The sequence below is a fragment of the Podarcis tiliguerta genome (assembly GCF_965153285.1).
Source record: "Podarcis tiliguerta genome assembly, chromosome: 2".
In the NCBI taxonomy this organism is placed as follows: Eukaryota; Metazoa; Chordata; class Lepidosauria; order Squamata; family Lacertidae; genus Podarcis; species Podarcis tiliguerta.
The window spans coordinates 46,553,754-46,579,340 of NC_139535.1; the positions used below are offsets into that span (position 1 = coordinate 46,553,754).

Consider the following 25,587-nt stretch of genomic DNA (forward strand, 5'->3'; position numbering starts at 1 on the left):
CTCTTGAGCAGAACTTAGGTGGGCTAATGAAGAAAACCTCTATCAGTGGATTGCGGTCTGTAATAGATTGAATTTGGCCCAGGAGTCAATGCTTTCCTGTCACTATGTCTGAGACTTATACTTGATTATATTTCTCTGCCACTTTTCATTCGGATTAATTCCAAAGCGGCTTACAATCAAGAAATAACAGTAACATAATAGAACATCATAAATATAGCAGAAATCATACAGAATAAATAACAAACAAGTAAAACAATTACAAATCATCAAAACAATTAACATCTATGAAACACTTGTTAACAAAACTACTAAAAAATAAGCTAAACATCACAGTTACAACAAAAATAATATTTTAGGATTCACAAAGTACTACAGCTAACTCTTTGACTTGTCATTACTTTAAGTTATTCCAACTGTTTGCTTGATTATTCTGTTGTATTAAAAAATAGCATATCAGACTCCATTTTAAACTGGTGTTATGGATGAGTAATCGCTAAATTAATCCAGAGTATGTTGTGTTTCAAGTAGGGAGGCGAAATCTCTGTTCAGCTGTGTTTAGTTACATTTGTGTCGTATGCTCCCGTTTAGGGACTCAGAATACCGTTTTAACCTCCCAACAGCCCATTGAGGATAGTTAGACTATGAGTTATTTCTCCAAAAGCCACACAGTGGATTCAATTCAGAGATCATGTAAGAAAAGTGAGGCATTTTTTGGCTGATTTGTCTTGCATGGATCCCCCACCCCCAATTTGTTCTGGCTGGTTGGGGAACCCTCTGGATTAGTGTGGGAGGGTTGTATGTGGGAAGGGTATTCGTGAAAATTGCCACCTTCTCTTTCTGTCCGCGGGAACGTCTGCTGCATCAAAGGCCCTTTCATGAAGGAAGGGCAATTCTGAATCCCAGGCCAGTGGTTTTATATCAGTCAGGATTTGAACTGGATATTCTTACATCTGAATGAGCCAGCACAGCCATGAAGCTAAATGGTTGGCCTTCAGCAAGTTCCTCCCTCTGCCTGCTAGGCTTTTGAGATTGAATTGAAATATTCCCATATATGAAGGGAGCCCTGGAATTATGTTTGGAATATTAATGGTACAAAATGATTTAGTGGGTAGTTTCAAGACTAGGGCCAGAGAGATTTGGGTTTAAATCCCCTTTCATTGGATGATGGCCTTAAGATGTTCATTGAATCTAAGCCTACCTTTCTTCAGAGAGTTGTTGAGAACTATAAAATTAGGGGAGAGCTATGTATTCACATGCCTTAAAAGAAGGATGGAATGTGAATCTACCAAACAAACAAGGTAGCAAGAGACAAATAGAGTTGATACCTTCACATGTTGTAGTAATAAGTTGACATTTGGACATTGATAATATTCTACTCTGTTTCTGACCCTGATAAGGAAAGTGGTCAGAGCCGGCAGTTCAAAGCACTACTGTTTGTTGTTCACTTTTTTGACCTGTAGAAATGTTGACACTGGCAAGGGCAACAAACACACCTAGTTGGTTTTCTATTCCAGTAAACACAATTTGCAGATATGTGCAGGATCTAGATTAGAAGTGGGAAACCTGTGGCCCTCCAGATGATGTTGGACTCAACTTCCATCAGCCCCGGCCTGCATGCCCAGTGGTGAGGAATGATGGGAAATGTAGTTCAGCAGCATCTGGAGGGCCACAAATTCCTGAACCCTGATCTAAATTTACAAGTTCCTTGATCTGCAAACACTTCTGAGAATTGCATTGCAAGGAACATTAGTGGCAACATGGCAATGGGAAATTTTGCATAGCTGCTTTTGTCTTGAATCTTTTCTAATTAAGTGACTGTTTAGTAGCTTTAAAATATGATTGGACAAGAAAACTGTCTCCATAGACTGCTTCAGCCAACTGGTTTCTTGGTGCATGAAAGATGTTTGAGCCCAGGCATGTCCTCCCCTCCAGTTTGCCCTCTTCTTGTGTGCCTGGATTCAGTTCTGGTTTGTAGGGAGTTGTTGAACTGCACTTAGCTGGCTGTGATGTCACAGGAACTTGGTCGTTCTATGGAAGTAAACAATACAAGGAAGCATCTACCAAATGAAAAAGAGACACCACTTCTCAAGAAGCTGATTAAGATTTATCCCAGCCTGAACCAACTAATAACTGTTTATTAACACCTTGAGATGTCTCTTTTTTTGTACGTTTCTTATGCAGGTAGTTAATGGCTTATTGTATCTGATGCACTTGGAATCCTTGAAATGTGCAATATGAGTTCTAAATACTAACTTTACCAACAACTCTGAACTACACTTCAGATTTCCTACAGATCGCTACCTCTTTTCCTTCCAGCTGTATCCCTTTGCCTGCATTCTTCTGCTGCATTTTCTCTGCTCATGATAGGGATCCCTCATGGTTTTATTTATGTAATTCTGGACAGGTATGTGCATTTTGGAATGGAAAATTTCCTCCAAACTTTCCAATATAAGTCCGTTCGAATCTAACACAAAATGTTTTGACAAATCCCAGATCAACCATGTAATTCATTGCGTGACCATGGGAAATAATTGTGCCTCAATTTTAACCTATAGGTTGCAGTAATACAATTAAATGATTTATTTCTCACCCTTTAAATAGTGGGAAGGAAATCTAAATGTTACGACTGCTAGCTTAAATATTTTTAATCAGTTGATTAATCAACTTCAGCTTTAACCAATTAAACATCAGGACCCATTTTTGATTGGTGCAGTTGAGGGATAAAGGCTCTTTTTCCTTTTAGCCTGGTTTGATTCTACTATGTTACTGTAATAGGGACCGAAAGAAAATATACAATAATTTTCTGACAGTAAATGGGAACTTCTGTTAAGTTGTAAATCGTATTAGACCAGTATCGGAAAAAGGATAAGTATCCTGAAATTTTTATATGCAGGCTACTTACAGTAATTAGTCAACTGGCAGCTCAATCCTATGCATGCTTGCACCAAAGTAATTCCCATTATGTTCAATGGGCTTATTAAACTTGTAAGCGTGTAGGTCCACAGTCTAAAAAATATTTGATGGTCTACTAAATTTGCAATAAAATTGTACATAGACACTCTACATGTGAACCCCTTTCGTATGCTACTGATATGAAGGTGTGCTCACACACTAAAGTGAAAGCACAGTTACATTGTTGGCTGCCACCCGTCTTCTGAAGTTGGTTGGCTTCCCCTGTTGTCTGTTCATTAGGTGTGTACATCTACATATGTAGGCTTTCCACCTGCAGACATCCACACCTAATGTGAGTATAACGGGGGTGGGGCTGAGCGAAGCCATGTGACCTCTGGGGTGGGCCAGGAGTGTGGCCCTGCTACACCTTGATTGCATGACCTTTATGCAAGTAGCACATGAATAGAGCTATACAGTGGACCCTCGGGTTACTTACCTCTCTGGATACGTAATCTTTGGGTTGTAAAAGCGGCAAACCCGGAAGTATTTTTCTGGGTTTTGCCACTTGGTTACGGATTTTTCGGGGTGCACATGGACCCCTGGAACGAATTAAATCCGTATCCAGAGGGTCCACTGTAACTGAGATTCTAAACAAATATATAAAATCGCTAACAGTGTAGTCATGAATCAGTTTCTCTTGCTACTGCTAAATGCAGACTTCTGGGAGAAAAGTAGTTTACATTAATTAAAATAAAACATATTAAATTGATATTTAACTCTCATATACATATCTGTATATCAACATATAGTTTGATTCTATGGAGGGTTCGAGAAAGTTGCATTGTCTCAGGATTGGCATCCCTTAAGCTGTTCAGTGAGTGAAGGCTTCTAATGTGCGGAGTCTAAGAATCTGTGCTGTGTCACACATGCATCGCACAGTTTTCCTTACTGATGGACACAGCATGCGGTTGCAGAAATTTAGGTGTATATCTGTGCATGTGAACACTCACAAAAGAAAAATAAGCATAGCTGTTGACAAGGTTTTCTTGCCCTTGATTGTGCAAATTATAATTCATTGGCCTATACCCGAGTACCACAAATGTTTCATTTATAGTTGAACAATCTAACTGTTTTGGGTTTTGCACTTAAGGAGACTTGTTTTCAGAATGTGTTTGTGCTTCTTTTAAAAGGTTTTACTGCTTCGACTGCTTCAATGGACCACATTCATGGGGCTTGGAAGGCTCTAACTGATGGAATTGGATTAAAGGATTCTGTCTTCAATGGATCCAACTGTATTTCACCTACTATTGTCCAGCAGTACAGCTATCAGCGTAGAGCATCTGATGATGGGAAACTTTCAGATTCTTCCAAGACAAGCAATACCATTCGTGTTTTCTTGCCTAACAAGCAACGCACAGTGGTGAGTCTGTTTCTTGTTTTGTGCAAGATGAAAGATTGGCTGTTTTTCCCCCACTAGTGCATAAACATTCCAGTGCCCCAGTGGGCTAATAATGTTTAAATGTAGATGCTTCAGGATGGATACAGTGATGTTTTGTTCAACATGTTGACCCAATATACACATGCATAATTTTGGGAAGAGCAATGAGATTTGTATCACTTCAATGAATATGCGATCCTGTCTCTTATGAATAGGCCTTCTGCTGATGGATTATTTTGGATACTAAAGCAGTGTTAGCCAGAAAAAGCACCTTGGTTTTCTTTTTGCTTCTGACTTTAAAGTGATTTATAAGTATATCCCAAAGGCTTGCAAAGTTGTATTAAAATCGTAAAATCAATATGCAGATTGTTAAATGTCAGCAACACAAGTTACATCAGCTTAGGTTAATTGCAGCAGGCCTAGATTGGATTCTGTCAGACGTTTCGATAAGCCTATCATATGAATTTCTGTCCTTGCTTAAAGGAACTGCTTTCACCGGCCTTGTAAATAAGCCCACAAAAATTATTAGTCTGCAAAATATTTACTGGCCTACTAGCAGAGGATGGATGGAGAGCTCTGACTCCCCTCCCCAGCAGCCTGCTGCATTTCTATGCTGAGTGCATAAGAGATATAGAGTGGGAGAATTCAGCCTTTGTCATTCTGCTCACTTTCCTCCTGAACGTTGCATATGTCTACCAGGTGAATGTTTACAGTGCAGATACAGTGCTGCTGATTTCTTTATCACGATTAAACTAGAAGGAGCAGATTCACTCCCAATCCCCACCCCTAACATTCCTCCTTGTTTGCCCTACCATGGTTCCCACTTATTCAGTATTGCAACCGATGAAGATGGGAACACTTGTTGGCAGTAAGTAACCATGGTTAGTGCCTGTGCAGCTGTGACACTAAAAAACCCGACTTACCGTATTTTTCGCTCTATAAGACGCACCAGACCACAAGACGTACATAGTTTTTGGAGGAGGAAAACAAGAAAAAAAATATTCTGAATCTCAGAAGCCAGAACAGCAAGAGGGATTGCTGCACAGTGAAAGCAGCAATCCATCTTGCTGTTCTGGCTTCTGTGATAGCTGCGCAGCCTGCATTCGCTCCATAAGACACACACACATTTTCCCTTACTTTTTAGGAGGGAAAAAGTGAGTCTTATAGAGCAAAAAATACAGTAATTGTTTTAGGCAATGCCATTCATGTCTAAAGTGCAATCCTATTTACATCTGCTCTGAATGAAGTCCTGTGGATGTCGGTGGGGTTTATTTCCAGGTGTTGGGTTTTAAGACAGCAGCCTTAGGCAAACAAGGAAAATGTGGATTGAATCTTCAATGAAGAAGTGTTGGAGACTCAATTTCCTTCGTTCAGTTTTTTTTTATAATAAACATTTATTAGTTTTCAATTACATTCCAATAATAGCCTCATTATAACAATGCCAATTTATAATACAATTATTATAACCAATAATTCAAATACTAAATTACCTTATTTAATTAAGGTGCCCCCCCCCCCGTGTTCTAGATTTGTTGACTTTCTAATTTTATTTATTTCTGTGTTTTGAAATCTTATTAGTTTCAGTTATATTCCGGTCATAATAGTCATCCCTTACACAACAACTGCAATATTAATAACTTCTATTCGTGTTGACACATTAAATGACTTCTAAAACTTCATGTGAGGAACTAAAACTATCATTGTTCTTTCCTGTGTGTGGCAATTATTCACTCCGTGATGTTTCTTCCTGTCCTTGTAAGATGTTATGTCTTTCTTTCCCCCCGATTGTTGCTGTTATTCATCATGCCATGGGCGGAGCTGATATCCCTTCGCTTCAGTTTTTGATCACAGAATTAGTAGCTTTACAAGTGTACAACTCCATAATGGCAATTTTCAGTTATGATAGTATTGTGTAATTGTAGTCATCCAGTGTTTGATAATAACACTTTAATTCGTACTCCATGACTGAAGAATGAAAATGTTTCAGAATTAAAACTACTACTTTTTAAACAGGTGAATGTGCGTAATGGAATGACCCTTCATGATTGTCTCATGAAAGCACTTAAAGTCAGAGGCCTGCAGCCGGAATGCTGTGCTGTTTTTAGATTACTTAATGAACACAAAGGGTAAGAATTGAAATATCACGTTTTATGAAACCATTCAAGCAGTTCCTTCCCATAGGGTTCCTTGTTTTTGTTTGCTTCACGCTTATAATGTTCAGTGATTCAAACAGTACAAAATCACAAAGGGCACACCAACCAAAGTTGGTTGCATAGATTCAAATTCAGTATAAGCTTAACTGTTCTATTGAAGTCAGCGGGAATGCAAAGAATTTAAAGTGGTTGCTTTGTCCTAAGTGAAATCAATTTGTTTTGCTTATTCTGAACTTTGAAGGAAATAAAGCTAGAATTTTCTTCAATTCATAGATGTAGCTATTTTTGTATGACACTTGCAGAGTGTTATCTTTTTAGGTTTAGCTAATATGTTGGAAAGTTTTATCTGCTCAAATAAAAATTTCAGTTTGGATAATCTCATTTTATCCTGTGAACTGCCCTGAGATTTATGGATGAAGGGCGGTATAGGACTTAATAAATGAATATCTATATAACTATATCTATATCTGTCTATATATATTTATATTTATCTATACATCTGCTTTTTATAGGACCAGGGGTGTACTAATTTTAAATACCAAATGATTCTTTAACAAGTTGAGGGAGTGAAGGTAACTTAATTGACTTCACACTGCTGGTGGCTGGTATAGAACGCTGTGTTAAGCCACAATCCTGGATCAATTATTTGTGAGATTTTATTTTTGCCCTTGAATCTGTTAATTTCAGACAACTTTAGGGCTCAAATTCATTATACAACTTCCATATCATTAAGGCTGCGATTAAAATTTTGGTATCTACGTCTTTTATTTTGAATGTTGCCACTTATTAAACTAGTGTATGTTCACACACATTTCAGGTAGCTCCGAACTTTTAAGTGATTTGGTTTAAGACTATTGGTTAAAAGTTAAAAACTTTTTTTGTTCTCATACACTTGAAAATGGAATTCATTCAGCATATTCTCTCCCCACCTTTCCAGTAAAAAAGCACGGCTGGATTGGGGTACAGATGCTGCATCCTTGATTGGAGAGGAATTGCAAGTGGATTTCCTGGATCATGTTCCGCTTACGACACACAATTTTGTACGTTGATCTCTTTTGTATGTACAAAATATTTGGAAATACCTCATGGGAGTACAGCTGACAAGACTTTATAAGAAATTATACAACAGTAGCCCTCAAAAGGTTTCATAATACTTTGACCTCAAAACAGCACACAAAGCAAGTGTTGCAATATATCTAAATGTTCTTACCTTTCCAATCTTGGCAGAAAATCAACGACGTTTTTAAAAGCAGTCCAGACCCTTAGGGCATTGTCTTCCCCAACCAAGTCCCCTCCAAATGTTTTTTTGACAAAATCCCATTAGCCAGCATGGCCATTGATGATGGAAATGGTAGTCCAAAACATACAGAGAGCATTGGGTTGGCCAAGACTGCCTCAGTTAACATCCTTTAGCTTTTTATTCTTTTGTTGCCCCTGTGTCAGTAAACACTGAGGTATTCTTCTGAGATCAGGAAACCACATGCTTGGAGGTCAAGACTAAAAGCATCTCCTTTCTTGGCCTGGTTCACACATCATGGTAAACCTAACTGTGACTGTACTGTGAATGAGCAAACACCCTAGTGCATGCTGTTCAAAGCATGTCTGTCCTGCTCCTCCCTTCCCCAAGTCAGAAGGAAACAAAGCACGGCGCTTTTTTAGTGCTGTGTGTTTTGCCTCTCTAAGCAAACCGCAAGAGGGATAAATAAAGGATAAGTGCTGGTTCATATGTAACACTAAACTAGTGCCGGGGGCTGTTTCCTGCAGGATGGGTGAGTTGACCAGCATACACCAGCATATTTACTTGTTTACAGCAAGATATAGTTTGGTTTGCTCATGACATATGAATTGGTCCACTATGGAATATAATGAGAGGCGAGGAGAACAAGAGTAACACTGTGAGCGAATGTACTTGCCTATTCTGTCTAAATTGGGAGGGAGAACTAAGGGGTTAAGGAACAGTTTTCATGGAGAAGGTGAGTTTTGATTAGGAGATTGAGTTCGCTTTCTGCTCCTATGGACATGAACTATAAATGTAGTTCTCTGATCAAATAACACTGTGCCTACAAAAGCTGCTCGTTTAAACTTACCCCGATGCCAGGTTTTGGTTTCTTTCTAGTCTAATCTAATGTATATGGTTGCAAGTGAAAATAAAGCAATTTCTGAAAACGTGAATAATCTGAATTCTCTCTCCCCCCCCCCCCCCAAAAAAAAAGTTTCTGCTGAAATCACCTGTGTTTTGAAAACTAAAATATATTAATACTGGCTGTTTGTGAGACAGTATATTTTGAGCAAAGCATGTTTAAAGCTATAGCTTTATTCATAAAAGTTAATTCCAGTGGTAAAATGTGAAATATTTAATGATAATGTGGTAACAAGCAATTTGGAACAAATATGTAAGAAGCTTCATAAAATTGGCTACCTCATACAAACTTAGATACGAAATTTATTTTCCAGGCACGGAAGACCTTTCTAAAACTTGCATACTGTGACATCTGCCAGAAGTTTTTACTAAATGGATTCCGGTGTCAAACCTGCGGTTATAAATTCCATGAACACTGCAGCACAAAAGTTCCTACCATGTGTGTGGACTGGAGCAACATCCGGCAACTCTTGTAAGAGTTATTTTTAACCTTAAAAAAAATAAAAATGCAGCTATTTTAAAATTAGAATAAATGCACTGGTTCAAACATAAAGGCCTATTGGATTTAGTAAAAATCTGCTTATTTTTTCTTTTTTGCTCAGCTGCATGCTTTTGATTTCAGATTGTTTCCACACCCAAATGTTGGTGATACTGGTGTCCCTGCGCTACCTCCCTTAACGACTCGGCGAATGCGGGAGTCCGTGTCCAGGATACCTGTGAAGTGAGTTGAACTTTGGTTTTTGTTGTGTTTTGCTATACAGTTGTATATTGGATCCTGAACACCCTGGAACTTGGACGTTTTGGCTCCTGAACGCTGCAAAGTGAATATTCCAGTTAGCAAAAGTTATTTTGGAACCTGAATGTCCAAGGGGGCTTCCGCAGCCTCTGATTGGCTGCAGGAGTTTCCTGCAGCCAATCAGAAGCTGTGATTTGGTTTTCGGATGTTTTGGAAGTCGAACGGAATTCCGGAACGGATTCCGTTCAGCGTCCAAGGTACGACTGAAATTCATAATGGTAGTGCTGTAATAGCCTGGGTAGCAATGTGCAAAAGCAGCTTGGTGTGAATATCTTCGACAAAACTCTCCTTTTTGCATGCTAAGCACCAAGGGTTAGCGTTTTACAAGTGAAAATGCTATTAGTATATTAATATTTTAGTTATTTTTTAAAATAGGGCCTATCTACATACATTTATGGTTTGGCTGTCCTGTGTGTCGTGTACTTGGACCCCTCCCTTACTTCCTGGTCTCTGCATGGCATAGTTGGCTGTAGTAAGCAGATTAGCAAACTGTTTCATGTGGTCCTCTTCTAAAGGAGAACTGGAAGACCATTTCAAGCAATGGTCTAAAATCTGGGTTTGGAGAGCCAGGGCAAACCAAACCAAAGTTTTCTTGAACCCAGGATTCAGATGGGGAGCTGGATAGTGTGAAGGCAGGACAGGGTGCGGTAACCTCAGTGCTTGGACTTAACAACCAGACCTGTTAGTATTTTGTCAAAACCATTCCATAGTTGGGAAACCTTCATCCAATAGGTTTATTCAATGATAGCTAATTCTTTCCTATAATCATCCTCACATCTGAAGGCAAGCTAAGTGCCTGCTTATGGGATGGACAACATTATTTGGAGACTTTGCGAAGCCTCCTCACTTTGCAACTGCATTCTTAGTAGTAATTTGGAACGGCACTTAATGATGGCAAATTGAACAAAATTTAACAAACTGATCTGGTTTGATATTTTGGTTTAGAGATAGCTCTTAAACCGCAGTTTCTCAGTTTGGATGCATGGGAAATCATTGCTTTAAGAAGCCAGGAAAGCTTTGCCAAAGTCAGGCACAGAAGTGGGAGGAAATGACTGGAGGGATGAGTAGGGAGAGTGTGGGCACATGCATGCCTGGTTCCCAGTCCATTTAAACTCTGGTTTGTTCAACTGAGATAGTTACATCTGAACCAGACTAATCTGATCATATATTAATTTTATTTCCAGAGAAGTAGACTCTACAGCAGTGATATCTACTAGAGAACAGCTTTTCTGATGCTTAACAATGAATCACCATTTCCTAGTAGCAGAAATGAAAAATGTTTGTTTCCATCCTTTAGTTCTCAACACAGATATTCTACACCTCATGCCTTCACATTCAGTACATCAAATCCATCTCCCGAGGGCTCCCTTTCTCAAAGACAGAGATCTACATCAACACCAAATGTCCACATGGTCAGCACAACTATGCCCGTGGATAACCGAATAATTGAGGTATTCCTATTTCTGGGTATTTAGCCAGTTGTTTCTGAATTGCATATTGGTTTAATACTTACTGCAGGTTATAATGGCTGCATTCCTGTTTTCAAAGAACACAGTGGTTTGCCAAACCGCAGTTCTCAGCTGATGTTCTAACTCCCCATGGTTTGTTACCAATTCTTTACTATGATTTGAAGGATCAGAGAACAGGATGCTTGTAGCCAATATGTGACCAACTTAGTGACATCTCATTATTTCTGTTGCTATCACCTTTGCTAATCAGTTAATATTTCCATAGAAGTATGGCCTGTGCAAAGTTAATCCAGTTAAAACTGAGAGTTTCTGTGCTACAAAATATAACAATTTACAGTATCTCACTGAACAGAACAAAAGATCCACTAACATCTCCTTAAACAGATTTCTTTTTAATATCAAGTTCTTGAGGGTTCAGTTGTGTGCAGCCCCCCCCCCCCATATAAGCAGTAATTTTCATTTGGCTTTTTATATTGCTTTTCTTCTCTTAGTACAGAGACAGTATAGCAAGATAGTAGGTGACAGCGTGATGAATACGTTCTTGATAGCTTTTAGCACAAATTAGGTGTTGTAAGTGGGACGCGGGTGGCGCTGTGGGTTAAACCGACTTGCCGATCAGAAGGTCGGCGGTTCGAATCCCTGCGACGGGGTGAGCTTCCGTTGCTCAGTCCCTGCTCCTGCCAACCTAGCAGTTTGAAAGCACTTCAAGGTGCAAGTAGATAAATAGGTACCGCTCCGGTGGGAAGGTAAACGGCGTTTCCGTGTGCTGCTCTGGTTCACCAGAAGCGGCTTAGTCATGCTGGCCACATGACCCGGAAGCTGTACGCCGGCTCCCTTGGCCAATAAAGCAAGATGAGCGCCGCAACCCCAGAGTCGGTCACGACTGGACCTAATGGTCAGGGGTCCCTTTACCTTTACTAGGTGTTGTAAGTAGTCATGGATAAACTCACTCAAATTCTGTTTGGAATGATACCAAACAATTTAGTTTGGGTCAGAGTCAAACTGACCCCAAATCAAGCTATGCTTTATCCTCAGTTTAAGGCTCCATCACTCTTCCAATGTGACAAGCCTGAGGCACCTCCTCTGCCTCTTACCTCCTTCCTCAAAATTTATTTTGTCATCCTAGTAAGTTCCATGAATCCTTGTGCCGGGGATGCTTCCATGGCAGTGCTAAAATTCTAATGGGGGCACTAAAGTGAGACTTTCCTGCCCCAGCTTGCTGGTAAATCAGAATAGAAAAGAAAGTGGCAGCTCGTTACAAGGGATGGTGTTAGGCTAAGCCCTTTAAGAACTGGACCCAAACTTGTAATGGGCTTTGGGGTTCCTGAGCTGGGAAACATCATTGCTGAACGTCCCCTACCCCTGTTTTTGAACTTGGTAGAGCCATTAAAGCTTTGATGGTAAAGTACTTTTCCAGGAATTTTTAGAGAGCCACCCTACAGTATTGGAGTTCCCTTATTGGTCCAGCTGGCTTTCGTGTGCCAGAAAGCAAACACCATTTTGCAGCTGAGGTTTTGTAATGTGGTAACACTCTTTTTATCAGGGATGTGTATCCCATGATTGCACAGTTGTGTGATATCTCAGAAAGTGGCTCAGAGTACCGGTGTATGGTCCTCCAGATGTTGTTTGACTACAGCTCTCATAATCCCCAGCTACTGTGGCCGTTGAGAGGGCAAGGCTGGTTTAGGACATGAAAGTGCTGAGTTTAAGACTACAGATACTGACTGAGTGACTCGGAATGGTGAGAAGCTGAGCAAGGGAAGGATTTGAGTGCTTATGATAGCTTTTGACCTTTCTCACTAATAGTAGAAGAAATTGTGCAAAGTAAGACGGGTATATGCAAATTTGATTTATATATGCAAATATAGTTTTATTTGTATCAAATTTGTTACCTAGCTGCAGAATTTTTGTGTTCATTGCCTCATCTATAAGAATCATGAAATCTGTAGCCCGTAGCTTTCTGTTCTCCCACTTTAATTTATTGGATGTTTTGATAGGATGAGTGGGATGAACTTTATTTTGGGCTCCCAATGATTCTTATGTAAATGCTTACCTTTTAGGATGGTTTAGGTTTTTGATAGTGGCAATACCTTTAGTATCTCAAGCCAGGCTAGGAAATCTTCCCTGGAATTGTGTTTTGAGTTGGAGAGAGGAAAACCATGGTTGTTGTTGTTGCTGCATCTCAGGCTCCTGAGTCCTAGAGTTCTCTCTTTGGATTTTACCCTAGAATAGTGAACCCTTTGTATAAAATGGCATCTAGTGTCTTGTTGAATTGCAGATCTGTTTGATTAGATTATCTCTGCTTGGATCAGTAGCTGGTATAATCAGATTCTCTATACATCTGCTTTGTAGAGATTAAAATCTCATAGCCCCTCTTGAACTGTTCTTTTCTTGTGAGTCTACTTATGGCAGAACTGGAATACTATCAAGTTTTGAAAATGCGGAGAGATGATTTATAAAACTTTCCCTGGAGCATATTTCATGGTTGGTGGAATGTCTGCCTGCCTAACCTTAAGAGCATTCTTGCATCAGTTTTAATCTGCAGTTCCTATATAAAATAACATTCACATAGCTAATGTGTTAACTCTCTTTTCTTTCAAGTTGTCTTCTTTCCTTGTTGTTACTACTTTCCTTTTTAGCAGCTGAAAACTATTTTTTTACTACTTCCTCTGTTCTTTTCTTATTTCTCATTGCTTTGAATTAGAATAACAGCCTGAATGCTTCTCCCAGGTCCTGGTGCAGACGATTCTGTTTAAGGGGAAGAGTAGGTATTATCTGGATGCCTTTGCTTTCTTCAGTTAACAGGATTGCTAAGAGAGTTGGCCAAATTAGTGTGAGTTAACATAACGGTAGCTTAACAGTTGCATTTGGAAAGACCAGTGTGGCATGTTTGTTTAGTTCTAGTACTAAAACCCAGAGTTCGTAATACAAAGTAGAATTTGCACTACACAGATGAAGCTTTCAGTGGTACAGAGCAAAATCCATAGCTTCTGGAGTAAACCTGTTCCTTTTAGCATTGCCCTCATGGATGTGGTTGTATGTTAAAATGGTAAGTGGGCATGCTGGTTCAATATTTTTATTATAAAAAACTTAGAAATGTCATTCTTTAAACTGCTTTTTAGGGTTGGTGGATTATAGTGTGCTCTCAACAAGAAGCTACACAGACATCTGAATAGTTTAGCTTTTATATAACGCAAGCATTCAGTAAATGAAGGCTTGTGATTATAGACGAGAGCACAGAAGCAGTACTTCAAAAATACTTTGCCTGGTGGAGATGAGTACTTTATTTAAGTTGAAATTGGGGGATGAGGAAACACCCGGGCTTGAAATGCAGTGAATATTTTCTTCTTAGAAATTCAGGATTTGGAGTGTGTGTTTTTTAAACAGAGGACAGCCTGTACCATTGCGGCCACATCCAAGCCACAGCAAGTGCATGAAAGTTACTGTAAAGTCCACATTTTAGCTCAGCTGTCAGGGATCCAAAGGCCTATGTCCCCTGTGTGGGGATTTCCCCATCCTTCTCCCTTCCTGTTGAAGCCACTTGTGTCTCTGTAGAGCTGCTTCTGAAGGTCGGGAGACCCGTTGGAGCAGGATTTTATGTGGCAATGCAAGCAGAAAGCACCACCCCACTTCTCTTGCGTGAGCACACACAATTCTTGGGATTCCAGGAACTGTTCCCAATTGCCCATTTCCAAATGAACCTCCTTAGAGTGAAAGGTGATGAGCAATTCTCACTGAGCTATACTTCTACAGTTGGTTTTATTCAGTGTTTCATCTTGCCCAGCGTGTTTTCTGTCTTGACTAGAAATCTGTCTGAAGCCTCCTTGTTTTTATTTTGTTGAACGTGCTTACACACTACTTTTCCTTCAAAGAGCTCTGAGTAGCTCAATTTGACTTCTAGACAGTTCACAGGGTGAGACCAGTTTAGCTTTGGCAGAAAAACTGCATTCTGGCTATTTTCTCACCTTTCTTTTGACCTTGCATTTTGCTTTGTGTCTTTCTATCCACTATACACAAACTGTGCATTGAATAATGCTGGACAAATGGGAACCATTCTAAAATTGCCTTATATCAGAGCTGTGCATGTTTACACAGGGTAGCATGTGTGGCATGCAGTGAGAGAAGGAGAAACGAGCTCAGCTGCAGCAGTGGTACAGTGGGGGCTGCGTGGATTTCCACTTTTACAGATTCAATTCATTGCTATGTTTAAATATGACCAGGTGGAACTGGACTTGCTCTGTATTTTAAATGGCCAGCATCTCCAAATGTTGTGGTGGTTTGGTGTCTACAATTAAAGCTGCTGAGTCAGTTTCTCGTTAGCGATAAATTTTCTGCTCTATTCCGTCTTCCAGAGCAATTATGCGGAAGTGTTGATACCTGTTCTTTTTGTTTCAGGATGCGATACGTAGTCACAGTGAATCTGGTGAGTGTTTCACTTAATAATATGTGGGATACTGGGAGGGCCACTTGGGAAGCTGCTTTATGTTGATTCAGACCATCTAGCTTAATATTGTCTTCTCTGACTGGCAGTAGCTTTCCAGAGTTCCATCAAGAGGTCTGTCTTTCCCAGTCGTACCTGGAAATGCCAGGGATTGAACTTGGAACCTTCTGCAGGGAAAGCTTGTGCTTTGCCACTGAATTACGATGATTCATATTATGAACGTTTCTACATTAAAAGGTGCTTCTATGTTAGAATTAGCATGCAGCTGGAGCACAGAACATCATTTATGCAGTAAAACACACTTAGGCATTGCACAACATGGCGTCATACCAGTTCCCACATGTTTTCTTGCTTCTGATATGGGGGTTGTCTAATGTTAGTAAGCGTCTCTTTCGTCTTTCTTCAAACATGTGAAGCATCACCCTCAGCTATATCCGGAAGCCCCAACAATACAAGTCCAACAGGATGGTCCCAGCCTAAAACACCAGTTCCAGCCCCAAGAGAGAGAGCTGCAGGATGTAATTCGCAAGAAAAAAAAATCGTATGTATCAAGAGTATTTACAGCCGGAAGATACTCAGAGTATACAATGTGATTTTCAAATTTATTAAAGCTTGCAGCTGGATGTGTTGCTATGATTTGCATGTATTTTGTGTCATACTCTTTATGTTGCTGCCATAGCTGAATAGTGTGTGAGCTTCTAAAAGAAGCTCAAGTGTTTGTCAATGTTATTTTGCATTCTTCACTAATGCCTTCACCCTGATTCTAAAAACAAACCCAGTGCAACTCTCAGGCAGGGGTGGTCTAACCTGTGGGCCTTCTCAGATGTTGCTAGACTACACTTTTCCTTCATCTGTGACCATTGGGCGTACTAGCTAAGGCTGATGGGAGTTGTGGTCTAGCAACATGGAGGGCCATGGGTTCCCCATCCTTAGTCTCCAATTTGCAATAGCACCTGCCTCCATATTACTCTGCTCAGTGTCATAATACAGCACCTAGATCTTTACATCAGCCCCTTGAACCAGTAAAAAATTACAATTTCTGACTTTGTGTTGTTACAGCTGATAAGCTCTTGTCTACTGGCACAGGAAGTATTAGAAACAGGCTGTTAGCGTGGAGATGTGAATATGACCACATTTGTATAAGAGGGAAATCTGATTGTCATTAAATAGAAAAAAGTTATTGGGAGTGATGTTACGGCATAGATTATTTTCCAGCTGTACAACAGATTTAGAAATATACAGATGCCCATTCAGTCCTTAGTTTGCTTAAACATATTTCCTGTTGACATTTTGTTAAGTCTACATTATAACTGTGTATGTACTGCGTAGATCTAGATTATTTCCAAATATCATTAATCATGCTTGCGGCAAGCTTTAATCTGAACCTGTGAAACTTGGTTTCCAGGCCATGCTGTCTGTATTGTAAATATTTACTTGCTTTCCAGAGACCTCGTGGACAGAGAGATTCAAATTATTATTGGGAAATAGAAGCAAGTGAAGTTATGCTCTCTACCAGAGTAGGGTCAGGCTCTTTTGGGACTGTTTACAAAGGCAAATGGCATGGTAAGTATCAAGTATTCCTACCACTCTTGTTGGAAAATGTCAATATTAAAATTGCTTAATATAGTAAAAAATATATACCTTTGGCCCTGTGTACAGGACTAATATTTTTGATTCATAGATATCTGCTAAGAGCTGATCCCATAATTATGTATGGGGCAGAGAACCCTTCATTCCAACTTTGGAACTGGGGAGGTGATGGGAATTGCTGCTCAGCTGCAGGAACAATCCCCTCTCTCCTCTGCAGTTTCGTTTTTCCATTTTTAATTTTTTGAAATATTGTCTCTGTCATTTTATTTATTTTTTTCAAGTGTTTATTGAATTTTTGTTATGTACAAAAACATGTAGGCACCAAAAAAGAAAAGAAAAAGCAGGCAGGTAAAACAAATGTAAAGAAAAAAAAGATACTTTATAGAGTTGCAGAATGAAATAACAGCAACCCAGTACGCCAAATTACAATGATGCTCATTCAGTTTCAAAATTTGGAGAAAGGCTGGCCATATGTCCTGCTCATCAGGAGGTGGCATTGCACACGCCATGCTGAGCAAACTTTAGCAGCCACATTTCGTCATCTTTTCCATTATCATGTTTACAAGAAATTATAAACAGCTCTTCCATTATTCTTATAAGGTGCGTTTGCATTGGTGGAAGGGAAGTGGGTATTTGGAAATAGTGGCCAAGATTCAAAGAACTACTTAGTGTACTCAAATGCTTGGTCCTGCCTTGTGGGGTATTGTATATTTTCCCTTTGAGCAGACCTCTGTGCCTCAGTGTAACCCTTTAGAGAGTTCCCCGGTTTACCATGTGATAATCAGGATGGGTGTGGGTGCCTACTGTTTATTAAACACTGTGACCCAGATTCAGCCAAATAGTTGCACTAGTGAGAACTTATGCAATGAGTCCTGCTACCACAATGGGGCTTTTCCATCCTCCTCCCCCTGAATGCCCCTATGCTCCCTAAATTGGCTCTGGGGTTTAGGAAGAACCCCAGAATAATGTGCGGGGGAAGGAGAAAGGCAGAGGGTTTGTGTGGCAAGCAGAAATGCTTGTGCTGACAGAATGTTCGTAATAGCACTACGGTGAACTCAATCATATCCCAAAGTTCTTTGGGCTTGTGGAACTAGTGGCCCAGAGTTCCTGCCTCTGGCAAGGTCTGCCCTTGGGTTTTTCCACATGCAGACCATACTGCTGAAGCTCTGGTTCCTCCCCGCATGTGATTTTTGTACAGACACCAGTGGACTGCTTGTCATTGTTGTAAGAATGTTGGCAGGGTGCTTGAGAGACAATTGTTGCGTTATGTTTGCAGGAGACGTAGCAGTAAAGATATTAAAGGTGGTAGATCCGACCCCAGAGCAGTTTCAGGCCTTCAGAAATGAAGTGGCTGTGCTAAGGTAAGCCAACATGGTGACTTTCAAATGCTTGTCTAGTACTTTTATTAAGTTGACTCTTGTCTAAAGTGGCTGGATGCACAGGCTCATTGTGTTTTCAGTAGAACTCTTTATTATGTGAGGTTATTGCAAGGATAGTAAACTAAACAGAACTGGAAGATTTACCAGACTCTCATACTGCTGCCTCCAAATTGTAGACTATCCCGAGGCAGGGATATTCAGTTTGTTAGCTTACAGTTCCTTGTTGGCTGGAACTGTGATCAATACTTGTCAAGGCCGGTCCTACTATTACGCAACATAAGCCAACTGCCTCAGGTAGCAGATGTTGAGGGGAAGCAGCAGTCTCTTGGCTATTCCTCCTAGGCTCCCCACCCCTCAATCATTCCTATCTTTTGGAGGGCAAGTCTATGTATTCTTCATGACATGTCCTGACCACTCTAAAAAGTAGCCTTCTGACTCAAGGCAGTGGAGGATGCTATCATTTAACCAGTTTGGAGAAACAGCCAGTTGTCAGCCTAGTCAGCTTCTGTGTATGGAATGTGAAGGGAGTGCCATCTTGTCCTTTGCCTCAGACAGCAAACTGTTTTGGGTCAGTCCTGCTTGTTAGTCCTCAAAGCTATTCACTGGGCAACAGACTGGTATAGAAGTGTGCACAAAGCACTCCTTTGCATGCAAAGGGAAGGATTTGCTGATTTACATCCCCGCCCCGATCCCCTTTCTGGCAGCAGCTGCTTGTGTCTCATGCCACACTAGAGCTGAAGAGGGACAGCTCCTCCCCACCCCCCGCCCAACAGTTTATATTGGAGGCTGCTCAAATTCATCTTCAAATCCAAACAGGAAAGACTGCATAGCCAAAATTCAAAGAGCCACATATGCACAGGGAAATTCAGGTTCATTCATTATTCTGTCATTAGTAAAAGACGTTTATTTCTATAAATAGACATTTCTCTTTCTCTGTTAAATTTGCATCTCCCTGCAAAACCTTTGCTATAGAGAAAAGCAGCTGAACTTCAGCTTGGGTTCAGAGGTACTAGTTTTTCGGAGAGCTTTGGATCAGAAGAAAAATCCACTCCCCTAAATCAATGGAGTTCTAAAATTTCACATGTTTATTTAATTTACAAAGCTAAACATACACTCCATGTTCCTATGTTGATTCCTATTTGTTTCTCTTAGGAAAACCCGGCATGTTAATATTTTGCTCTTCATGGGCTACATGACTAAAGATAACCTGGCCATCGTCACACAGTGGTGTGAAGGAAGCAGTCTGTATAAACACCTGCATGTCCAGGAGACCAAGTTCCAGATGTTACAACGTATTGATATTGCAAGACAGACGGCACAAGGAATGGAGTGAGTAATCTGGACTGAATCATGGTAGCTATGGAAGTGGTGTTGACTGCTCCAAAGGTGAAATAATGCTAGAGAAAATCAAGGTAGTGCTGTCTTGGGTTCGGGCAGACCTTGATAGTGCCTGTAAAACTTGAAATATAAAAACATCAGGCAGTCTTCCAGAGAAAGTAGAGGTTACAGAGATGTTTTCCTGATATACAGAAATAGCACTGTCTGATTCTAAATTGATAAAATGAAAGCTTTCTAGCTACAGTAGATAACTACTAAGGAAATGATAATCTTCATTGTGTTTGATTAAGGATGTAGTTTGTTGCTTTGTAACTTGACTTTTGACATGTAAACATGTTCACATTTTCATGTCTCAAATTTTGTCTACAGCTACTTACATGCGAAGAATATAATACACAGAGATATGAAATCGAATAGTATCCTTTTCTTACTGGGTGGAATTCTGATGGCCTGCCATCATTAGATCAGTATGGAACACGGGGCATAGTATTTCTAGTTTGTTCTGGTGATTAAGTGATATGAAGACCTGTTAATTAATGGCAATACTGAAGGTTACTTCTGCATTCGTTACCTGTCTTTCGTTTGCAGATCTGAGTTGAAAACTGAGGCTGTTTTCAAGATCTCTAAATTCATAACACATAATTTTATTTTATTGTTTAAAAAACAAACCTTATAATGTATGGTTTGTATTCTTTACAGGTCCTGTCTCTGGAAAACTCAATGTCCTTTGGAGCTTTCAGTGGATAGGACTCTATAAAGTGCAGCTGATACATGGAAACTTAATTAAAAGAAACCCTTTTAGCTATAGATGGAAGTTCAGTTCTGAGAATACTAAAAATCTGGGGAGTGGGGAAGGTGTGGGAGAAGAAAGGATGTACCTAGGTAGGGTCTGGCACCTTACCACCTTCCTTTTAATACCAAATATTTTACAATATGTATTTATAAACCTGGTTGGTCACGGTGAGAACAAGGTGATGGACTAGATGCACCATTGGTCTGATCCAGTCTGATCCATTTTGTGTTCTTAAAGCACATTCATTAAAAGCTAGTGTAGAATATCTTCTGGAAACAGGCCTGGATGCAAGGATGACTGTATTTGGTAACTCAAGTGACTGTCCATGTGTGTTCCTTAAGAGTTATGTAGATATATTTCTTCATGAAGACCGCACAGTAAAGATTGGAGACTTTGGGCTGGCAACAGTCAAATCTAGGTGGAGTGGTTCCCAACAGGTAGAACAACCTACTGGATCCGTTCTCTGGATGGTAAGTGACTTACAACGGAGCTGTTGCTTGTAGCTGGTCTGACATTAAAGTTATTCCTTTTAACTTTTGTTTTTAATGTGCAGTTTCTTATCCTTTAATCCAGGGGTGGGGAACCTTTGGATTGCTTTTGGGCTACAATTTCCATTATCCCTGACTGCTGGCCGGGGATGAGGACAGTGGAATAGAGCAATATCTAGAGAGCCAAAAGTTCCTCATCCTTGCTTAAATACCAGAGAACTAGCATACAGTTCTGCTATTCTACAATTGGCATGGCTGCTTCCTGTCTTGCAAAAGAAGGTGCATATCTGTGTGTGCTTTTCAAGCTGCAGTTTTCTTTTTAACGTGGGAGGGGCAAACTTTGAGTAGGTAGGTGCTGCAGATAGGCTTTTTGACTAGGCTTCAGGATACCTGGCCTTTCAAAATAAATTAGGGTTTGTTATGAGAATGAGCCTATGTGAACCTCAGGGTTCCTCCCCCACCCAAGGTCTTAACCAGAGGTGGCAAGCCAAATGCATATGCTTTTGAACTAACCACGGATTCCCATTACAGTGGTACCTCGGGTTACATACGCTTCAGGTTACAGACTCCGCTAACCCAGAAATAGTACCTTGGGTTAAGAACTTTGCTTCAGGATGAGAACAGAAATCGTGCTCCGGCAGCGGGAGGCCCCATTAGCTAAAGTGGTGCTTCAGGTTAAGAACAGTTTCAGGTTAAGAACGGACCTCCGGAACGAATTAAGTACTTAACCCGAGGTACCACTGTACACCCAAAGTTCGGGAACTTTAGGTAGTTAAAAGAAGCCAGGATATCAAACTGAGCATGGAAGCTTTTGATCTCCTTTGTATGTAGGAAGGTGGGTGGGTGGGGGGTGCAGCGGGAGCAAGGAAGTCAGATGTCTACAGGCTCATTCTTGTAATGACAAACCATAGTTACTTCTTGTTTCTGTACTAGGCCAATGTCTATATTAAGTTTTTAAGAAGCTGAGGGTGCAGCCTGGTGGTGGTGAGATATGACTGCAGTTCTGCCACCTCATCCAGGGCCCTGCTGGCCTCAAGCTGACAGCAGAGGAACAATCATGTGTTCCATTGTATTTTCCCTGATTTAAAAAAACCCCCACATTTTTCATTCCATTGTTTCCAATGCCAATTTGAATGTTTGAGGAAATAAATTTAATGCAGTGGCTTAATTCTGTTTTTTATTGTGGCCTTAATGCCGTCAGACTCTGTTTTCTTTTTCCCTCCATGTATGAATTCTTAATCTGGTTTTTTTATATATATAAAAAAATAAAGGCACCAGAAGTGATTCGAATGCAGGATAGCAATCCATTCAGTTTCCAATCAGATGTGTATTCTTATGGAATTGTACTCTATGAACTGATGACCGGAGAGCTACCTTATTCCCATATTAACAACAGAGACCAGGTGAGAAACGATCATTTTTAAATGCAATGCATTGTATTTCCAAATTTATTATTTTCAGGGTTTCTGGATTTTATTTAGAAGGCTACGGAGCAAAGAACCATGTAATTTATATTCCACCTCATCCAGTCTGCTGCGAAGATGGTAAATTATAAAAGTAGATCTTGGCTTGTGTGTATCTAAGCAGCAGGGCATCCCATATAAAAGCTTTTGCAGATGGTATATGTTTGCAGTAACATTGAAATGTCAGTATAACATCATGTGTACTTTGCCCAAACTGCTTGTTTGCTATGCAGTGTTTGTTAGCGCTAGGCTGGTCGGAATGTTGAGTCAGAGTTCTAGAGGACTGAAAAAAATCTACATTGTTAACACTTGATACAGGGGTCAGTTTGTCAACTAATTCCCTTGTGAAATCTGGGTTGTATTTTCTTGGAGTTCCCATTGGTCTCCAAGGATCTGTGTCTTCTCAAGGGTTGGGATGAGCGTTAGGAAAGCCTTAACCTGAGGATCGAAGGCAGGATAGGCTAAGACTGCTTGTGAACTCTGCCTTCATTGTTTCTTAAGCCTGTCTGCCCAGATGGAAATAATTGTTATATGCTAGATGAAAGAAGTGCCTTGAACTTTAAAGTAATATGACATGCTAAAGTGGAAAGCACAAAGTTCCTAACTGGTCTAGTAGCTGTAGTGCATGCTCAGTGCTACCTTAGAGGCAGTTACCACTCACTGTGGCAAGTGTGGCACTACCCTCTGGTGATGGGCAATTAGCCTCCTGCCAAACTTTGAAGCTGCAGATGTGTCTCAGCAGTTGTATGGTGGTCCCAGCCCTCTCCCAGCACTGAAGTTGGTAAGGATGCTGGGAGTGGTTAAGCAGCCAAATCGGCAAGCCCACCCCCTTTTTGATCATGGGGCAGCAAAGGGGAACTGCTGTTTGGCAATGCCAAGCATTGGGTGAAGTTCTGTTTTTCTCACAGAAAAGGTTGGAGGCTTCATGGTTGATTTAGAAGCCTGCAGAAAGCTCTGATTGTGCGGTGAGCCTCCCTCCACAAGGAGAAGCTGCTTACTGCATAAATGACCCTTCTGAAAGCGCAACGGGAACATGGTAGAAGGGCTGAGGCCAACAAGTGCCTCTCCACTTTCTCCCTCACAGGATTATGGTGGTGGTGGGTGCTTGGAAAGGCTTCTGGGGCTGGCTTCTCAACTTAAGAGATAAATAGAGCCGTTAGAAGGTTACACTTTTGTTTCTTGTAAGTCAACTACTTTGGAAGCACTGGGGAAGAAGATACAATGACATGTGCTATAATTTGTACTAAATTAGATAAAATGGCCTGTTTATCACAATGCAGATCCCTCACCAGTCTGCAGGAGGTTCCCATCTGGCAAGCAGCTTCCATGTGCGTATATTCTTTCTTGGGCCAGAATGTATTTGGCAATTAATTTTGGTAGTTGGCAGTGAGTGAGGGGGGTCTTGAGAATATGGGAAGCTTCCTTAAACCAAGCCAGGCCAGTGGGCCATCTAACCATAGCCCTTCCGATTGTCGGACAGAAGTCTTTCCCAGCCCTCCATGGTATCACTTATGAGTGATGTCCCCTTCCCCCTTGAAACCACATGCAGCTGCCCTCCATATTTCCATGAGAACAGTGAATAGTTTACATTAAAACTATTTTCAACGTGGATGCTGCCTCTCTAAACTTCTAAGGTTTGCTTGTTTGCCTATTCTTAGATCATTTTCATGGTTGGTCGTGGCTATGCATCACCAGACCTCAGCAAACTCTACAAAAACTGCCCCAAAGCTATGAAGAGACTCGTAGCAGATTGTGTGAAGAAAGTCAGGGATGAAAGGCCTCTCTTCCCCCAGGTAAGAATTAAGTTTGATTTTAGAGCTTTACAAAACGAATAAACTTGTGTGTGTGTTTGAACAAAGCAAGAGACAGAGAGAACATGTTGGTTCAAATAGTGAAAAATAATGGGGAAACTAATCTCTTAAACTGCAGGCAAGAGAATATTTTTATTACTTTATTTTATTACCTTTTTACTCCGTAGAAGTCAAGATTAGAGCACATGGTTCACTTCACACCTCATAATTTATCCTTGCAAACAACCATGTGAAGTAAGCTAGGCTAAAAGAGAGTGACTGGCCCAAGGGAACTCAATGAGTTCCATGACTGAATTACGACACGAGAGAGAGAGAGAGAAGAGAATATTCTAGAGAAAGAGACACACACATAGGCATGCAGACATGCCTACATGTGCCTATGCATGCACAAAGACAGGTATAACTATAGGTATGTATTAACTTAACGCAACAACACCCTCCTCACACACAGAAACAGATCCCACTGAAGCCAACCAAAGGCGATCAACCACACCCCAGGCCACCCCAACCTCTCCCACCATCAAGGAAACATAACAAGCGAATAGAAAGAGAACCTCCTCAAGTGACACTGACACAAAAACCCTATGCATACACTAAGTCAAAGAATATAGGCTTTACCCCCCCCAACCCTTTCTCCCGCCCCCCTTCTTTTATTCCCAACCCTATACTGCATATAACACCAATGTTCCACGACAAAAGTAACTGATCTTGTAGAAAACACAACCTGAAGAAAAATACAAAGCATGTGCTTTTGTAAACGAGGAAAATCTTTAATAATTAAAAACAACAACCTATAGGTATGTATTTATTGAATATATGTACTGCTTATCGGATGGACTTCACAAAGTAGTTTACATAAAATTATTTTTTAAAATAAGTGTCGATAGAAATTATATGATGAAAGAGGAAGGACAAACAACTGTCATTGCAGAGGCTGCCTCTTCTTCTTCTCCGTTCCTCTTGATTCTTCAGACGTCCCTCAGGTGGGGAGTGGGGAGAGAGGTCTCCATGGGGAGCTAGAGGCTGGCAGCTTCCTAACCCGTTTCTGCTGCTTTCTCTCCTCCCCTTGGGGCAAGATGGACACATTATACAGCTGTGTCTATATAACATTATATATGATTTAATATATACAAGAGAAGGGTAATAAAATACATAAACAACAAGACAGATACAAATTTTACCCTTCTCTTATGTATATATCTGCATTTATGGGGGAGAGGGTGGCGGGGAGAGAGGCATATTATGTTTAATCGTTCTCACACACATACATAAATATATATATAAATTATAGAAAGAAAGACAGATTTATATCTCTGTTTATCTGTTTCCTGAGAGACACTAAAATTCTCAATTTTATGTTTCTTGGTATTTCCTGCTTCTGATAAGACCAAAATGT

General features: G+C 40.4%; 1 protein-coding gene across 36 annotated transcripts in view; it reads left to right on the plus strand.

Annotated features, from left to right (window-relative positions):
• The window catches only part of RAF1 (Raf-1 proto-oncogene, serine/threonine kinase), a 68,332-nt gene that overhangs the window by 41,154 nt on the left and 1,591 nt on the right, over positions 1-25,587 (plus strand). For 11 of the 36 annotated variants that reach the window (XM_083429147.1, XM_083429169.1, XM_083429137.1 and 8 more), the window contains 17 exons: positions 4,083-4,312; positions 6,344-6,456; positions 7,421-7,523; positions 8,938-9,095; positions 9,246-9,344; positions 10,717-10,870; positions 13,593-13,652; positions 15,284-15,311; positions 15,746-15,870; positions 16,775-16,892; positions 18,196-18,280; positions 19,451-19,627; positions 20,006-20,052; positions 20,781-20,899; positions 22,189-22,320; positions 23,661-23,708; positions 24,039-24,173. In XM_083429147.1, coding sequence (XP_083285273.1) covers positions 4,106-4,312; positions 6,344-6,456; positions 7,421-7,523; positions 8,938-9,095; positions 9,246-9,344; positions 10,717-10,870; positions 13,593-13,652; positions 15,284-15,311; positions 15,746-15,870; positions 16,775-16,892; positions 18,196-18,280; positions 19,451-19,627; positions 20,006-20,052; positions 20,781-20,899; positions 22,189-22,320; positions 23,661-23,708; positions 24,039-24,173 — 1,908 coding nt within the window. In that variant the 5' untranslated portion in view covers positions 4,083-4,105. Of the gene's footprint in view, positions 1-4,082; positions 4,313-4,671; positions 5,255-5,511; positions 6,457-7,420; positions 7,524-8,937; positions 9,096-9,245; positions 9,345-10,716; positions 10,871-13,592; positions 13,653-15,283; positions 15,312-15,745; positions 15,871-16,774; positions 16,893-18,195; positions 18,281-19,450; positions 19,628-20,005; positions 20,053-20,780; positions 20,900-22,188; positions 22,321-23,660; positions 23,709-24,038; positions 24,174-25,587 lie in introns of those variants that run through there. The other 25 variants (XM_083429160.1, XM_083429163.1, XM_083429157.1 and 22 more) reach the window with 4 other exon arrangements.